General features: G+C 45.9%; 1 protein-coding gene across 1 annotated transcript in view; it reads left to right on the top strand.

The window, feature by feature from the left end:
• Positions 1-11832, top strand: part of col4a5 (collagen, type IV, alpha 5 (Alport syndrome)) — a 33165-nt gene extending 21333 nt beyond the window's left edge. The window contains exons 19-49 of the mRNA XM_058066378.2: positions 1-94; positions 243-533; positions 608-697; positions 808-878; positions 998-1189; positions 1263-1431; positions 1513-1605; positions 2474-2578; positions 2671-2768; positions 2863-3013; positions 3105-3218; positions 3303-3470; positions 3555-3644; positions 3768-3905; positions 4236-4334; positions 4415-4504; positions 4586-4725; positions 4813-4939; positions 5005-5184; positions 5258-5308; positions 5390-5575; positions 8690-8823; positions 8897-8969; positions 9046-9117; positions 9209-9337; positions 9417-9515; positions 9594-9806; positions 9878-10055; positions 10123-10237; positions 10312-10484; positions 10567-11832. Of these exons, the coding sequence (XP_057922361.2) occupies positions 1-94; positions 243-533; positions 608-697; positions 808-878; positions 998-1189; positions 1263-1431; positions 1513-1605; positions 2474-2578; positions 2671-2768; positions 2863-3013; positions 3105-3218; positions 3303-3470; positions 3555-3644; positions 3768-3905; positions 4236-4334; positions 4415-4504; positions 4586-4725; positions 4813-4939; positions 5005-5184; positions 5258-5308; positions 5390-5575; positions 8690-8823; positions 8897-8969; positions 9046-9117; positions 9209-9337; positions 9417-9515; positions 9594-9806; positions 9878-10055; positions 10123-10237; positions 10312-10484; positions 10567-10648 (4005 nt within the window). The 3' untranslated portion in view covers positions 10649-11832. The remainder of the gene's footprint in view (positions 95-242; positions 534-607; positions 698-807; positions 879-997; positions 1190-1262; positions 1432-1512; positions 1606-2473; positions 2579-2670; positions 2769-2862; positions 3014-3104; positions 3219-3302; positions 3471-3554; positions 3645-3767; positions 3906-4235; positions 4335-4414; positions 4505-4585; positions 4726-4812; positions 4940-5004; positions 5185-5257; positions 5309-5389; positions 5576-8689; positions 8824-8896; positions 8970-9045; positions 9118-9208; positions 9338-9416; positions 9516-9593; positions 9807-9877; positions 10056-10122; positions 10238-10311; positions 10485-10566) is intronic.
• The last annotated feature ends 4291 nt before the right edge of the window (positions 11833-16123 follow it).

Below are 16123 nucleotides of genomic sequence, written 5' to 3'. Positions count from 1 at the left end.
GTGATTGGTGGACAGACAGGAGGACAAGTTGGTCCAAAAGGGGAGCCCGGATTCCCTGGATCACCCGGCCTCAAAGGAGAGAGAGGACCAGCGGGTACATGGAGAACATCCATCCATCCATATTTTCTGCCGCTTATCCTCATTAGTGGAAAAACCATGCATGCTCCGTGGAGAATTAACAAATTAAATATCAACAGTTTCAAGAATCATAGTCATTATCCTCCATTTTTGTCCTTGGACAGGTTTAACAGGACCTCAAGGGCCTCCAGGAATTCCAGGTGGTGGTGGTGGTGGTGGAGCACCTGGACCCCCAGGATTTCCAGGAGAGAGAGGCCAAAAGGGAGATACTGGCAGCCCTGGCCTTTCTCTTCCAGGTCCTCCAGGCCGCCCAGGCGGCCCTGGGCTGCCAGGAACACAAGGGCCACCCGGACCTCCAGGCTTTTCCACTGGAGGACAAAACTGCGTTCCTGGTGATCCTGGGCGTCCTGGCCTGACAGGAGAGAGGGGGTACCCAGGAGAGGCAGGCCAGAAAGGTGAAATGCTGCAACTATATTGATGGATGTAGAGAAAAACAAAACATAAAAAATATGACTTCTCATCATTTCAGGTGAAAAGGGTGACACCTGTGTCAACTGCTTTAGTGGCACAACTGGCATCCCTGGACCCCCAGGACCTGCAGGACAACCTGGATTCCCAGGTAACAACATGAATTCAAACCATGAGGCACTACTAAAAGTTACTAAAAGTTGAAGGCAAATGCAAACACTAAATACTTAAGGTTCAGTATTAAAAATTTTGCTCCATCAGGAAGTCCTGGTGGCCCAGGTATCAAAGGAGAACGAGGATTCCCTGGATCACCTGGTTCAACTGGACAACCCGTAAGTTCTTTCACCAAACTCAAGCCAAGCAGGACTTTCTACGATATTATTTATATTAGATATTTTAAGAATCTTTTTCAAGGTTCTTCTGGTTTCTGTCACTGCTATGTGTTTTTCAGGGTGTCCCCGGTTCTCAAGGTCCTCCAGGATTCCCTGGAGAAAAGGGAGACCCCGGTGATGCCATCTCTGTCCCTGGTGGAAGGGGTGAGAAGGGTGACACTGGATTTCCTGGAGCGCCTGGTCTTCCAGGATTAGATGGACGTCCTGGTCGGGATGGGCAGCCTGGTCTTCCGGGACCCAAAGGAGCTTCAGTCAGTGGCCATGGTCCAATCATTTCTGCAGCATCCACTTCATGAACAATACTCATTTTGTTGCATCCAACAGGGATCTCTACAGGTGAAAGGGGAGCGAGGTACTCCTGGTGAAGCAGGTGCTCCTGGGATTCCAGGAGACCGGGGTCCCCCAGGACCCCCTGGCTTCGGACCTCAGGGACCTCCTGGAGAAAAGGGTATCCAGGGTGTTTCAGGAAGGCCTGGAGGTCCTGGAGCTCCTGGTATGACAATCTTTTCACTTGCAAGTACTTCATCAACAACATCTATTCCGAATCTTCCAACTTTTACTTGTGTTCTCTCAGGTGCCAAAGGTGAGCCAGGCTTGACGGTGGCAGAAAAAGGACTGCCGGGTCCCCGAGGCCAGGATGGTGAACCAGGACTCTCTGGTGCACCAGGTTTGTACCTTGTTATTTGACAGTTCCATTCCACGAATGAAGCATGTGTTAATACTGTAAATTCCGGTGTATAAGGCACTACTTGTTTCTCCGGCTTGTACAGTGGTGTGGTTAAATACTGTACCACATGCGAGTTAGTTAGGAATTGGTTGCTCTTTCTTTTATCAGTGCATTCACAACGAACTCTGGCTGTGTTCAAAACCGCATACTAACTACTACATACTTCCACGCCCATACTATGCACACTCCATACTGCATACCCAATCCATCAGACAGTATGCAAAGCGTTTACACTACAGCATACTACTTGATAACCCACAATGCATTGCGCTCCTACCCGAGCCGAAATCGCATACTGCCAGTGTAGACACACTGCATACTCAAAGAGTTAGTATGAGTAGTAGGTAAGTATGCGGTTTCGAACAAAGCCTCAAAGTGTATATAACAGAATGCTCAGCTCATCAGACAGCAACTTAACACTCAAAAGGTACACCTGATAGACTGATATAAGTTTAAAATGGAAACGAAACAACTCTTTTCCCACGATGCATTGCATCTGAGCAACGCATTCATCTGAGGACAAGCCACACAGAAAGTATATCAGGCAGTTATCAGGCATACCTTTTGAGTGTTAAATTGCTGTGTGATGAGTTTAGTGTCCTATGTAAGATGACACTGTGAGTAATGAACAATGGCCTCCTGCAATTTCCAATTTTCCAATGTTTCATAGCTCATGATTAGCTACTGTCAAATAAAGAGCTGACTCCTGTGGGCTTCATAGTATGCCATTTTATGATGTATTCACATATGGCTTACACACCCCAGTGTGGCTTATACACCGGAATTTACAGTATACTGCATTTCTTAGGTAACCCAGGTCAGCCTGGCCAGCCTGGTTTCCCTGGAATACCAGGCGCAAAGGGTGAACCTGGACTTCCTGGTATTGGACTTCCAGGACCCGCTGGAGTTAAAGGTGAGAACATTGTTTTTTCCTTTACTTTGTCCGTGGTGCACAATAAATTAAAAAATAAATAAATAACATTGTCATCTGTTTTTCATTTTGAGGATTCCCTGGTATTCCTGGCCAACCAGGAGCTCCTGGAGGACCTGGTCGACCAGGATTAGACGGCCTCCCTGGACAACCTGGATTTCCTGGGGCAAAGGTACTAAGAGATCATTTGTAACTTATCGATTTTCAAATCCACAGATGAGTTTCATCCTTGAATGTTCTCTTTGCCTGTTTGGCATTTGTGACAGGGTGAACCTGGCTTTGGACTCCCAGGTCCTCCAGGTTTACCAGGCGTACCTGGAGCTAAAGGTACATATGGACCCAAAGGAGATTCCGGTTTCCCTGGTGGCCCAGGCTCACCAGGCCGGTCTGGATTTGATGGTGGACCAGGATCTAAAGGTACGGCCGTTCATGTATGGCTTGTAAATAAAATCAGTTAAGAAACCAACAGACACCCGGCTCACTTGTGTATACTGTCTTGTATTTCAAGGTGAACCTGGAACACCTGGTCTCCCCGGTGCTCGTGGCCCACCAGGGACCCCCACAGGTGGCTCACTCGGCCCACCAGGGCCCCCTGGGATCCCAGGCCCAATGGGTCCACCTGGTGAAGAACACAGAACTTCTTGACAATGCCATTGGTCTTCACATGTTGATACATATGTGCAATATAAACTTATCACACCTGCAGGATTCCCAGGAGCCAACGGAGCAAAGGGAGACCCCGGCCCCCCAGGGTTAGATATCCCAGGTCTGCCAGGAGACAGAGGAAGTCCTGGTTTCCCTGGTTCCCCAGGATCAGTCGGCCCACCAGGACCCCCTGGAGGGCCTGGACGGGATGGCCTTCCTGGATTACCAGGTAATATTGCAGTTGTCACAAGATAAGCTAGTACAGGTTATTGGTAGAAGTCATGAGCATTCCTTTTTTCCTTTTTGGTATAAGGTTCCAAAGGAGATATGGGTACCATGGGGCCTCCCGGACCTTCTGGAGGACCTGGTGGCCCTGGTGGACCTGGTGGTCCTGGACTGAAAGGTATTTACATGACGCTAAATGGAGGGATCATTTGCCATATGACCAAATACAATATGTGTAACTGTGTCTAGTATTGTGCTGCATGTATATTAAATGTAAATATTAATGTAAAATTTTCTTCAGGTGAGCCTGGATTTCCTGGTAGAGATGGCGTCCCTGGCTCTCCTGGACCTAAAGGAGAGAGGGGTGACATTGGTCCTCCTGGATACAGCCCACCACCTTTATCCTCGAAAGGTGACAAAGGAGAACCTGGAGTACCAGGTGAGACTGCGCAGCCTCAGTATGGAACCCGAGCCTAAAGAGGGGGCTTTGACTCTTTATCCTTTATACTTTATCCTTTTACATCATATACAATATATCCAGTATATAGCCAAATTAGCTTTCAGCTTTACTTACACTATTTTTTCATGTCTATTTAAATGTTTTGTTGTCCTTGTAAATGTGTGTTTTTTTTATGTCACAAAGTATTTAGAATTTCCTGACCGGGGGTCCTTTTAACTGTTGTACTCTTGTATTTTATAAACGAGGAGGACCCCCACAATTTTGTCGTGTCAAACCATGCAATAACAATAACACCTATTTTCTTAACAGGTGCACCAGGTTTTCCAGGTCAAAAGGGTACCCTTGGTGTCCCTGGTGACCCAGGACTTCCAGGATCAGATGGACGGCCCGGACTTCCTGGACCATCAGGTATGGGTTTATAGTATGAACTACAAAATGGAGCATACAAGCAAACATTGTTATAAACACTTTGTTTCTTTTGTGGATAGGACTAAAGGGAGATCCTGGCATCCCAGGAGGCCCTGGTGGTCCTGGAGCTCCAGGACTTAAAGGCAGCATGGGCGAAATGGGATTTCCAGGTTGAGTTTCAAAACCCTGATCACTTCCTTTACTTTAAGTACTCCCATGCGGTTCTTCATGTGCTGTCATAATTTTCACAGGACCATCCGGGCAAAAGGGTACACCAGGCCAGCCAGGTCGCCCCGGTTCGCCAGGGCAGCCTGGAGCCCCTGGTTTCGCGGGACCCAAAGGTGAACCAGGTTCTGCTGGAGTTGGACCACCGGGACAACCTGGAGTCAAGGTAGAGACCAGACAAACAGGACACTCTGCAGATTTCAAAAAGCAAAGTGAAAACTGCAAGCTGAAATGAAACTGAGGAATCTTGCAGGGTGAACCAGGACAGCCAGGGTTCCCAGGAGGGCCAGGGCCAAAAGGAACTCCAGGATTACCAGGTCTACCAGGATTACCTGGAGGACCAGGTGGAAAAGGGGACCCTGGTCTCCCTGGATTTCAAGGTAATGAGCTTACAATTTTGACCCAAATAGAAAAAAGGTTTCATGTTCTTCTCCTCTCTTGCCAGGTTCTCCTGGTATTCCTGGTCCAAAGGGTCTTGATGGTGGGCCCGGTGCCCCTGGCTTGACTGGAGCTCCTGGTAGACCAGGAGAGCCTGGAAGAACAGGATCTCCCGGATTGCCAGGAGAAAAGGGTCAAGCAGGTCGGGACGGGATCCCAGGGCCGGCTGGAGTCAAGGGAGAGCCAGGTAGAATTTAAACAGATTCCCTGAAAGGGATGGACTGTTTTTTAAATGATTTTTCTTTCCTGTTTAATTGTAGGACTCCCAGGCTATGGAGAACCAGGACCAGCAGGATTTCCAGGAAGCCCAGGTTCGTTATCACTTTTTTTTTTTTTACATACACACAAACCCACACCCGTGATGTTAATGCACTTCTCCCTTTCTCATAAAGGTGCCAAGGGAGACCCCGGTCTGCCTGGCCCATCGGGCTCTCCCGGCTTCCCAGGTCCAAAAGGAGAGGGCGGCTTTCCAGGCCTTCCTGGCTCTCCAGGTACAATCGGCCCTCCAGGACCTCCAGGTCTGGCACTACAGGGCCCCAAAGGATTAACTGGACCCCCTGGCCCACCAGGAAGAGCAGGTAGGCATCTGAGATGTGGTCTACTCACTGTAGATCAACTACCAGGAATTGCTGGCTGGTTTTGGTAAAGAGACTGGTGGTGAGAGCCTGCTGACTATGTCAAAATAAAGATATTGATATATATCTTATATATACTATATAGATATAGACTATATGTATAGATATGTACTAGTTATTTTTAGACAACATTGACTTTTCAATTAGTCACCTTTAGTATGTACCAGTGGCGGAGCTACCTGGTGCCCAAGGGTGGCCATTTGCCACTCTACGGCCACCCCACCAGTGGCGTAGCTACGTGGTGGCCAATGGCGGCCATTTGCCACTGTCTGGCCACCCCACCAGTGGTGGAGCTACATGGTGGCCATTTGCCACTCTCCGGCCACCCCACCAGTGGCGTAGCTATGCGGTGGCCAATGGTGGCCATTTGTCATTGTCTGACCACCCCACCAGTGGCAGAGCTACATGGTGGCCAATGGCGGCCATTTGCCACTGTCTGGCCACCCCACCAGTGGTGGAGCTACATGGTGGCCAATGGTGGCCATTTGCCACTGTCTGGCCACCCCACCAGTGGCAGAGCAACGTGGTGGCCAATGGTGGCCATTTGCCACTCTCCGGCCACCCCACCAGTGGCAGAGCTACGTGGTCTCACCATGGCCACCCCAATGAAAAATGTCTGGCCCCACCACTGGTGCATACAGTATCTACTTTAAATGTCTACTAAACCAGGCAGCAACCTGCAGCAAAGCACTGTCACTTTAATGTGGATGCTTTTGTGATTGATTTGCATGGAACACCCTTTCACCAATCCACCGTCTTCAGTTCAGTCACCTTACCAGTATGACAAAGAGCACGGGTTTACCATCACTTGTGTCCAGTTGTTATCACGCTTTCATGGTTGTACTGGTCTTCCCAGAGTCACACATTTGTTTTTGTCTCCTTTGTGATATACGAATGTCCACTTTTTGTTTCTGTTGTGTTGGATCCAGTGGAACCCAGCCAGACGCCACCCGACAACCTCTCTGAGCTTAATTTAGTCACTCATTTTCTGATGAAATGATTGCAAATGAGAAGAGCATTTTGGACCTTGCTAATTGGCTCGCATGTTGAGGTTTTCGTCTGGCTTTGCTGTCCTGAGCGTGTTTTCTTCCTCCAATCATCACCACAATGTGCATGGTGGATGTGACTTCTTCAGAATGCTCTATTCATGATGTTAGCTTCAAGGCATTTCTTTTGGGTTGTTTTGGTTTTTGCTGTGACAATTTGCCTCCATTTCCTGTGGCGTGACATCCCTGCCATGACGCTCGCCAACAACGCCACCGTCGCCACCCACCACAGGTCCTTCAGGTCAGATGGACGGCGTCCAGAGTTTTACTGCACGTTTTTCCTCACATTCACTGTTGGAACTTTAATTTACCACTGTGATCCGCTCGAGGAGAAGCTCGCAAATCACCTTTTTTTCCCTCCAATTGTGGTCCTCGCTAACGACTCCTCCACTTTCCCTTTTCCATGCACACTGATGGTAACGGTCATGCACCTTTAACAAGTAAGCACCTTCTCAGACATGTTTGGGGTGCTCAGTGGGGTTGTCACCTGATCAAATACACATGTACTGATACTGTGATGTGCCACTAACTCACCTGGAAAAAGGAATCATCATTTTGTACTTTGTGTCACCTCACTTAATTCACGATGTGTCGGATGCACTGACTGGTCAGCACTGTAGCCATTGGCCGACTGGCAAAGGAGACTGCAGCCATTAAAATAACCAGCAGCACAGCATGTAGTCAATAGGTGGCACTGTTTGCAAAAACAACCCACAGAATGCATGCAGTGCATCCCTAGTTTTACTCAATGCAGGGGTGTTCAATGTGCCCCCCGGGGGCCATGTTCTTCATATAGCTTAGCATCAGTTTGGTTTCAGCACAGTGCAGAATATCAAAGCGTAATGTTTGATTAAAATTTTTTTTTTTTAATGCGGCCCTCGGTCTAAAAAGTTTGGACACCCCTGAATGTATGCATTTTTGGGATGTTCACTCTGTAGTGGTGTTTCTGGTAGCCTCCAAAAATCCTGAATGTATTTCCACATTGGCATATTCTGGACGCCATCATAGAGGGAATCTTACAGGGTCACTCTCCTGAAAGGGGTAACATAGTGTTTAACATACATTCATTCATTCATTTTCTACCACTTATCCTCACGAGGGTCGCGGGGGTGCTGGAGCCTATCCCAGCTGTCTTTGGGTTAGAGGTGGGGTACACCCTGGACTGGTCGACTTTAAAAAGTCCTTATTTACAGTTACGGTTTCATTCATTAATTTTCTACCGCTTATCCTCATGAGGGTTGCGGGGGTGCTGGAGCCTATCCCAGCTATCTTCGGGCGACATGTGGTATCACATTGTAATGTATCATAATCAGTGTTGCGCAAACTACTTTAAAAAGTCCATCCATTTTCTATTCTGCTTATCCTCATGAGGGTCACGGGTATGCTGGAGCCTATCCCAGCTGTCTTTGGGCGAGAGGCGGGGTACACCCTGGACTGGTGGCCAGCCAATCACAGGGCACATATAGTCAAACAACCATTCACACTCACATTCATACCTATGGACAATTTGGAGTGGCCAATTAACCTAGCATGTTTTTGGAATGTGGGAGGAAACCGGAGTACCCAGAGAAAACCTACGTATGCACGGGGAAAACATGCAAACTCCACACTCGGATCTCCTAGCTGTGAGGCGTTCACCTTCCCCAGAAACATGATATAAAAGAACAGTTCCCCAAAGCGCCCCTCTCAGGAGACTGACCCTAAAACATGTTTAAGTAAGAATTTACGCTTGTTTTCTGTCTAAACTTCTTCTTTTTTTGTTTCCTGACAACCCGCAACCACTTAATCCTGGAATTCTGGGAATCCTAGGTCCTGCAGGTTTGAAGGTTTTGATGATTTGGGGATGTTGAATGTTGAAAATGATATACAGAACGAAACATGTTATGTTGTTGTAAAGATGGGTCCCTACCTGTGTTCCCTCATTAGGAAGAGCTAAATACATTTTGTACCTTCAGGGAATGGAGAACTTCAGACTTGCTTTATCACTGACCTTTGCTATTTGTGTATGAAGGTGCGCCTGGCCCGCAGGGTCCTCGTGGACCCCCAGGAAGTGGCGGCGTGAGGGGAGAGAAGGGTATTCCAGGTGCTCCTGGTCAGCCAGGCTTCACCGGACAGAAAGGAGACCCCGGTGTTCCAGGATTCCCGGTAAGAATTGAGTGAATAAAAAAAAGAACGACTTACGACCTGATGATGTAACTGTTTGGACCTCTCCCACCAGGGTCCAAGTGGCTCTTCGGGTATTCCTGGTTCTAAGGGCGACATTGGTCTGCCTGGCGTTCCCGGATTCCCTGGTATGTTCAAGTGCCGATCTTCTTCTCATCTCTCAGATGAATCAAACTAAGTTCTGAATGTTTGTTTCTTCATCAGGTCCAAAAGGAGATCCGGGACTTCCAGGTGCATCTGGCCTTCCTGGTGATCCTGGAGATTTTGGACCTCCAGGTAAAGTCTCACAATAAAGGTTAAAAGCTCAACCTTCTATGGCATTACATGCTGGTGTAAAGCTTTTTTTTTTTTATTCTTTGTGCTCCAGGCCCTCCTGGTGACCCCGGCGTTTCTCCGCCCCCTAGCCTGATAAAGGGAGAGCGTGGACCTCCTGGTGGTCCGGGCCAGCCTGGTGCTCGAGGGCTGCCGGGCTCTCCTGGACGTGAGGGGCTTTCAGGTTAGTTTGGGAAACGTCTTCATTGAAATTCCAAAGGGATGCGGTGATAATAAGAGAATGTTGTTCTTTTGGGTCTCAGGTTCACCAGGTGAACCAGGGGATCCCGGTCCAGAGGGTCCCCCTGGCTTCAGTGGCCCACCTGGAAGGAAGGGAGACAACGGACCCGCCGGTCAGCCTGGTGAGTTTTGACCCTGCCTCAATATTAAGCGGCTTGTCAAACAGTTTGACAGCTGCTCATGGTGTCTTCTGATCCCAGGTCAGCGTGGCTACGCGGGTCCTCCTGGTTCTGACGGTCCGCAGGGTCCTCCCGGGTTACCGGGATCGGGGTCGGCAGCCCACGGCTTCCTCATCACCCGACATAGCCAGATCCAAGAAATACCGAGCTGTCCCATCGGCACTAACCTGATATATGATGGCTACTCCCTGCTGTACGTGCAGGGCAATGAGAGGGCACACGGCCAGGACCTCGGTAAAGACCTCACCTCCAGGATGTCCTGGTAGTGCCGCACGTGTCTGATCTTTCCCTGCCGTGTGCTCCAGGTACGGCGGGCAGCTGTTTACGTCGCTTCAGCACCATGCCTTTCATGTTCTGTAACATCAACAACGTGTGTAACTTCGCCTCCCGTAACGACTACTCCTACTGGCTGTCCACACCCGAACCCATGCCCATGTCCATGGCGCCCATCACTGGAGAGAGCATCAAACCTTTCATCAGCCGGTTAGGACACATGCATGCACAGGACAGGAGCGCAGATGACTGATGCTTTCTCTTTTTGTGCATCCAGGTGCTCCGTGTGTGAAGCCCCGGCCATGGTGATCGCAGTCCACAGCCAAACCATCCAGATTCCCAACTGTCCCGCCAACTGGGAAGCTCTGTGGATAGGCTACTCTTTCATGATGGTACGGCGTCACGGACATACGGATTTCTAATGAGCATCCGGAATGAACACCTCTTCCTTCCTTACACTTTGCAGCACACCAGCGCCGGCGCCGAAGGCTCCGGCCAGGCTCTAGCCTCCCCTGGTTCCTGTCTGGAGGAGTTCCGCAGCGCCCCCTTCATTGAGTGCCACGGCAGAGGGACGTGCAACTACTACGGCAACTCCTACAGTTTCTGGCTGGCCACCGTGGATGAAGGCGACATGTTCAGGTAGTTAAAGAACATAACAGATAACATATATTATTCCGAGGTTTTTCCTTGACACTCCCCACTCTGACCTTGACGCTCACAGTAAGCCCCAGTCAGAGACGCTGAAGGCGGGCAACCTGCGGACGCGCGTCAGCCGCTGCGTGGTCTGCATGAAGAGGACGTAACGGCACACAGCAACTCACAGGCACACCACCTGCACCCAAGCAAGGGACTGATGAGTGGAGACGGCTGATTGGTTTGGGGGAGGGGGGGCAGGGGGATGAAGGTGACAGTGGGTGTGGCGGCAGAGGTGGAATTCCAATGGTACTACAAAAAACAATGGTGCTACTGTGCAACACAGCTTCAAAAACATAACAAAGTGACGTCAATAAACCTTTTTTTTGCTTTCTTTTTCCTAAGAAGTACCTCAAAATGAGAGCAGAGAAAAAATGGTGCCATGATGAATGTGTGACAGCAAACATTTTTCATCCCTCTTGTAGTCACATAGCCTTTCCTACACACAAGCTTTTATTTTCTTATTTTTGATCCACAAGGATTGGTTGGAGGATGCTCTCCATGGTAACCAAATCGGCACTTTTGACTTCGGGACATCCAAGATGAGAGATGCACTGACGGCCTTTTTTTTTTATTCAAATTTAGACAACTTTTTAATTGTACCTTTCCCTTGTATTTCTACGTCCGTTGTGACATGTGGTGGTACTAACCCGGCTGCAGCCCGCCCCACTAACTCTGCATTCTTTCTTTTGTAAGTAATAAATGTGTATATTGTGTAAAACACCTTTTATTGTCAATGTTTAGGGCCTGACTCCACACCGAGCATTAGTTTGCTTTCACTCACTCACATACAAACACAGATTTTGTACAGAGTAAGGCTTTTATGAATGAAACAGTATTTTATATATAATAAATATATATATTTCTTTAAAAAAAAGGATATAAAGGCATTTGGCAATGGGTGTTTTTACAGTCGTGCATTTCACCAAAAACTACTGAGCACATGAAAAGCCATTCTCCCTGAAACAAAGTGTGTATGACAAAGCTAAAGCTAAAGCTTTTGTATTCAATTTGTAGAATTATTAATAACTGTTGAACTGATTTTAAAGTTTCTAGCTTGATGATCGACGGGAACGTTTCACATGTTTGTGCAAGCGAGGATTTCTATTAAAAGCTTGGCTCCTTGTTGTTGGTGTGTTTTGTTTTGGTTTTTTTTTTTAACATTTCCTGGTGTTGGCCAGCAAAATACACTTTTTGCACCAAAAATCTCTTTTTAAAGTTTGTTTTGTTTTCCATGTTTATGGTACCCAGAAGTTGTTATAAGCTGAAGACTGAAATAAACACAATGACCAAAGCTATTGTGCTCAGAAACATGATCATTTGCTTGAAGAAGCATAAATTTATGGTGGCGAAAATATGTATTTGATCTTATGCTCCTCTGGTAAATGACAAAGATATGAACGATCCATTAGCAGGCTTATTGGAACGGGGAGAAAACATGAACTTGTATTAGATTGAGGGACATAATTGTCCCATACTGTCCCCCCGGGCAGCTGTTTTTTGTTTTTTTTAGTATATGGGCAAGACCAAAGAGTCACCAAAGAACCTGAAATATACTGTAGGTCAGGGGTCTCAAACTCAATTTACTTGGGGGCCACTGGAGCTTGGGTCTGGGTGAGACTGGGCCGCATCAGGTCCCCCCCCCCCCCCCCCCACACAAAAAAAAACGCATTTAAAACTTCGCTTTGGTTCCAATTTTCTACAATAAAAGCTCTGATAAAACATTCCACTGTTCTCAAATATCTTAATTTCTATTTTTCTACACAAAATAAGATGAAAAATAAATAAACTAATCAAGAATAAAGAAAATCAATCAATCAATAATAAATAAATATAATAATAATAAAACAACAAATAATAAAAACTTAAGAAACCACATATAGTTGGTGGGTAGACAAATTATTTTTTTCAGATTAAAATTAAAGCATTATTAGAGCCCTGTAGACATGACAAAACACGACTATAGTCACATTTATACTCTTTTTATTTACAACATATTGCGCAACTGCAGGGTCTTGAGACACATGCTAACTCGCAAACTAGAGAGCTAGCGACCTAAACGGTAGCCTTCAAGTTATTTCCTTTAAACTTAAAAAAGCCAAAAACGTACCACTTCCACACGGATAGGGAGGATAACTATTAACAGTTATTTAACCTTTAACATGAACATTAATCAAACGTAATAATTTTTTCTGGGTACATGATACCATACAGCATCCATATCAAACTTGCGCGGGCCGCACTAACATTAAACGTTCATATCAAGGCGGGGGCCTCAAACTAGTGTCCTGCGGGCCACATTTGGCCGGCGGGCCGCGTGTTTGAGACCCCTGTTTTAGATGGAAGGATTTGAATGGGCCATGGCCATACTCAGAACGACCAGCAGGTGGCAGCATTTTTGAGACCTGGGTAAGGTGTCCACAGGCAGGACTCGAACTTGCAGGACTGCCATAAACTAAGTTCTTGACTAAAAAAAAAATACTTCTGCACACATTTCACACTTGACAAATATTTGAAGGCTCTTTTATCTCCGTCCTGTGACTTTTTGACGTTGACCCTGCAGGTGAAACGTGCAACGCATAAACACCCGAGAGCGAAACCTTTTGCAACACTCTTAGAGATATCCACCATTATTATTTTGTCAACGTCAAAGAAGAAGAAACGGTCTAAAAACTCTGCTCAGCCGAGTGGCTCGCATGACCACAGTGGACTTTGGGATTGTTTTGACAGTTGGACTTTGGGTCGCTGGGTGGGTCACCTGAGCTGGATAAACAGGCTACGGTCGCCGGTCGAATTCCGCTGAATGGGGAATGAGGCCCGGTCACAGGACCTGACAAAAACACATCAATGGAACGGAACAGTCGGGAAGAAACATTTCACTCCTCATCGTACCGTACCTTTAAGAAACTATTAAAGTTGGCTGTTTTACTGACTTTGTGGATTATTTCCAGTTTATTGCAGTTATTAATTTGTGCACGGTGGCGTTGATAACTTGTGAAACAAGTGATTACGCTTATGAAATGACACAAAACATTACATAACTTTACAGTCTTGGCAACGTGGAACACATCCAGTCATGCTGTGCACCGGCTCACCTCTTCCAGTCAGGCTAAAGGACAGGAAGTGGGACGTGCCCTCACACTACCTCAGGAGTTGCAGCCAAGGGAGCTGTTTGTGGCCCACGGCTGTTTTTTATTGGCTCGTGGCACATTCTAAAGATAGAATTTAACAATATCCGGACATTCTCGGGGGCATGCTGGAGCCTATCCCAGCTGTCTTTGGGCGAGAGGCAGGGTACACCCTGGACTGGTCGCCAGCCAATCACAGGGCACATATAGACAAACAACCATTCACACTCATACTCATATGAAAGCGTAGAAAAGTCATGACATAAAAGTCATAATGTTATGAGAAACAAAATAAAGTTGCAATTGTTAGAAAATCAGGCTGGGAAAAAGTTATGCTAGGTCAAAATATGGCAATAAAATCATAATTACAAGATGAAAATGTACAAAAAATGTTGAAACAATGTTGAATTTTTTTTATAGCAAAAATGTGGAAAAAAAGCAGAGTGAATTTGATACTAACAAGGCTTTTTCACTAATACCATAAAGAGGAAATGCAGTTTAATAATATTTATATACTGTATATATATATATATAATATACATATATATTATATATATAATATATTTATATATAGAAATATATATTTTTAATTATATATTATATATATGTACCATATATACAGTGGTGTGAAAAAGTGTTTGCCCTCTTCCTGATTTCTCAGTCTTTTGCACTTAAAAGTTTCAGATCATCAAACAAACGTAAATATTAGTCATTGACAACACAACTGCACACAAAATGCAGTTTTTAAATGAATAGATTTTTATTAAGGAAAAAAAAAAACAAACCTACATGGCCCCGTGTGAAAAAGTAATTGCCCCCTAAAGCTAATAACTGTTTGTGTCACCCGTACCAGCAGCAACTGCAATCAAGCAATAACTTGCAATGAGTGTCTTACAGTGCTGTGGAGGAATTTTGGCCCACTCATCTTTGCAGAATTGTTGTCATTAAGCCACATTGGAGGCTTTTCCAGCATGAAGAACCTTTTTAAGATCATATCACAGCATCTCAATAGGATTCAGGTCAGGAAAGTGCCAGACCATCACACTACCACCACCCAATTTTACTGTTTATATGATGTTCTTTTTCTTTGCAGATCATCAAGATGTTTTATATCAAAATTGAGTCAAGCCTTGATGTTGTTTTTGTTCAGCAGTGGTTTTGGTCTTTTTGTGGTCTTTCAGTGGTTTTTGCCCAGTGTTTTTTTTATGATAGAGTCATGAACACTGACCTTAACAATGGTAAGTGAGGCCTGCACTTCTTTTGATGTTGTGGGGTCTTTTGTGACCTCTTGGATGAGTCAACGCTGCGCTCTTGGTGTCATTTTGATGGCTGACCAGTCCTGGGAAGGTTCACCACTGTTCCATGTTTTCACCATCTCAGCTCTCACTGTGGTTTGCTGGAGTCCCAATGCTTTGCAAATGGCTTAATAACCTCTTCAAATTGAGAGATGTCAATTAGGCTAAGTTAGGTTTTGACAGAGGTGGGAAGCACTTTTTCACACGGGGCCATACATGTTTGCATTTTTTTTCTCCCTTAAGTATTTATTAACATCTCCAAATGAACTAAAATGTAACTCAAGCTCAAAGATACCACAAATGTCTCTTTAGTAGTAGTAGAACATTTGAATCACACTTTAACAGCGTTATGAATCATGAAGGGTTGCGTTCAAAGACATCACGTTCAAATTTTGAGCATACATGTACTTTCTGGGGTGCAGGGTGTACCCTGCCTCTCGCTTGAAGTCAGCTGGGATAGGCTCCAGCTACCCTAATGAAGATATGCGGTAGAGAAAATGAATGAATGTACTTTCTGGGGAAGTACTAGTACTAGTTAGTGAGAGAGAACATCTTTGTTTACACTTCATAACAAACATAACAATGACTTCCTGTCATTTTAGGAGTCAATGCACCTTGTGAAAATCAGTGCTCAGGATGAGCTGACCAGAGACGTGCTAGGGAATTAGAGAAACATACATTGTGGTGTTGATGTGTTCAGGTCAGAATAAAGTCATAAGAGCATCCGACTTTGTGGGAACCCTACTGTGGCTTCATCTGCCGCCATGACAGCGAAGGGGCCTGAAATGCTGCACTTGGGTTGATGACGCAACGTAACTGAATTAAATAAAATTTAAAAAATAATTAATTAAAGGCTGCATGGTAGACGAGTGGTTAGCGCGCAGACGTCACAGCTAGGGGACCTGGGTTCAATTCCACCCTCTGCCATCTCTGTGTGGAGTTTGCATGTTCTCCCTGTGCACGTGTGTATTTTCTCCGGGTACTCCGGTTTTTTCCCACATTCCAAAAACATGCTAGGTTAATTGGCAACTCCAAGGTATGTGAACTCTATATGTGATGCACTCAATTGTAAGGTGATGCATGTTCAAATGAAATGAAACCATTAGTATATACATATATACATATACACACAAACACAGTACATTATAAAGACAAACACAAA

The sequence above is a fragment of the Doryrhamphus excisus genome, linkage group LG2 (genome assembly GCF_037039965.1).
Source record: "Doryrhamphus excisus strain RoL-2023G ecotype Guam linkage group LG2, RoL_Dexc_Guam_v1.1, whole genome shotgun sequence".
Classification (NCBI taxonomy): domain Eukaryota; kingdom Metazoa; phylum Chordata; class Actinopteri; order Syngnathiformes; family Syngnathidae; genus Doryrhamphus; species Doryrhamphus excisus.
This window is presented reverse-complemented; position numbering and strand designations above follow the sequence as displayed.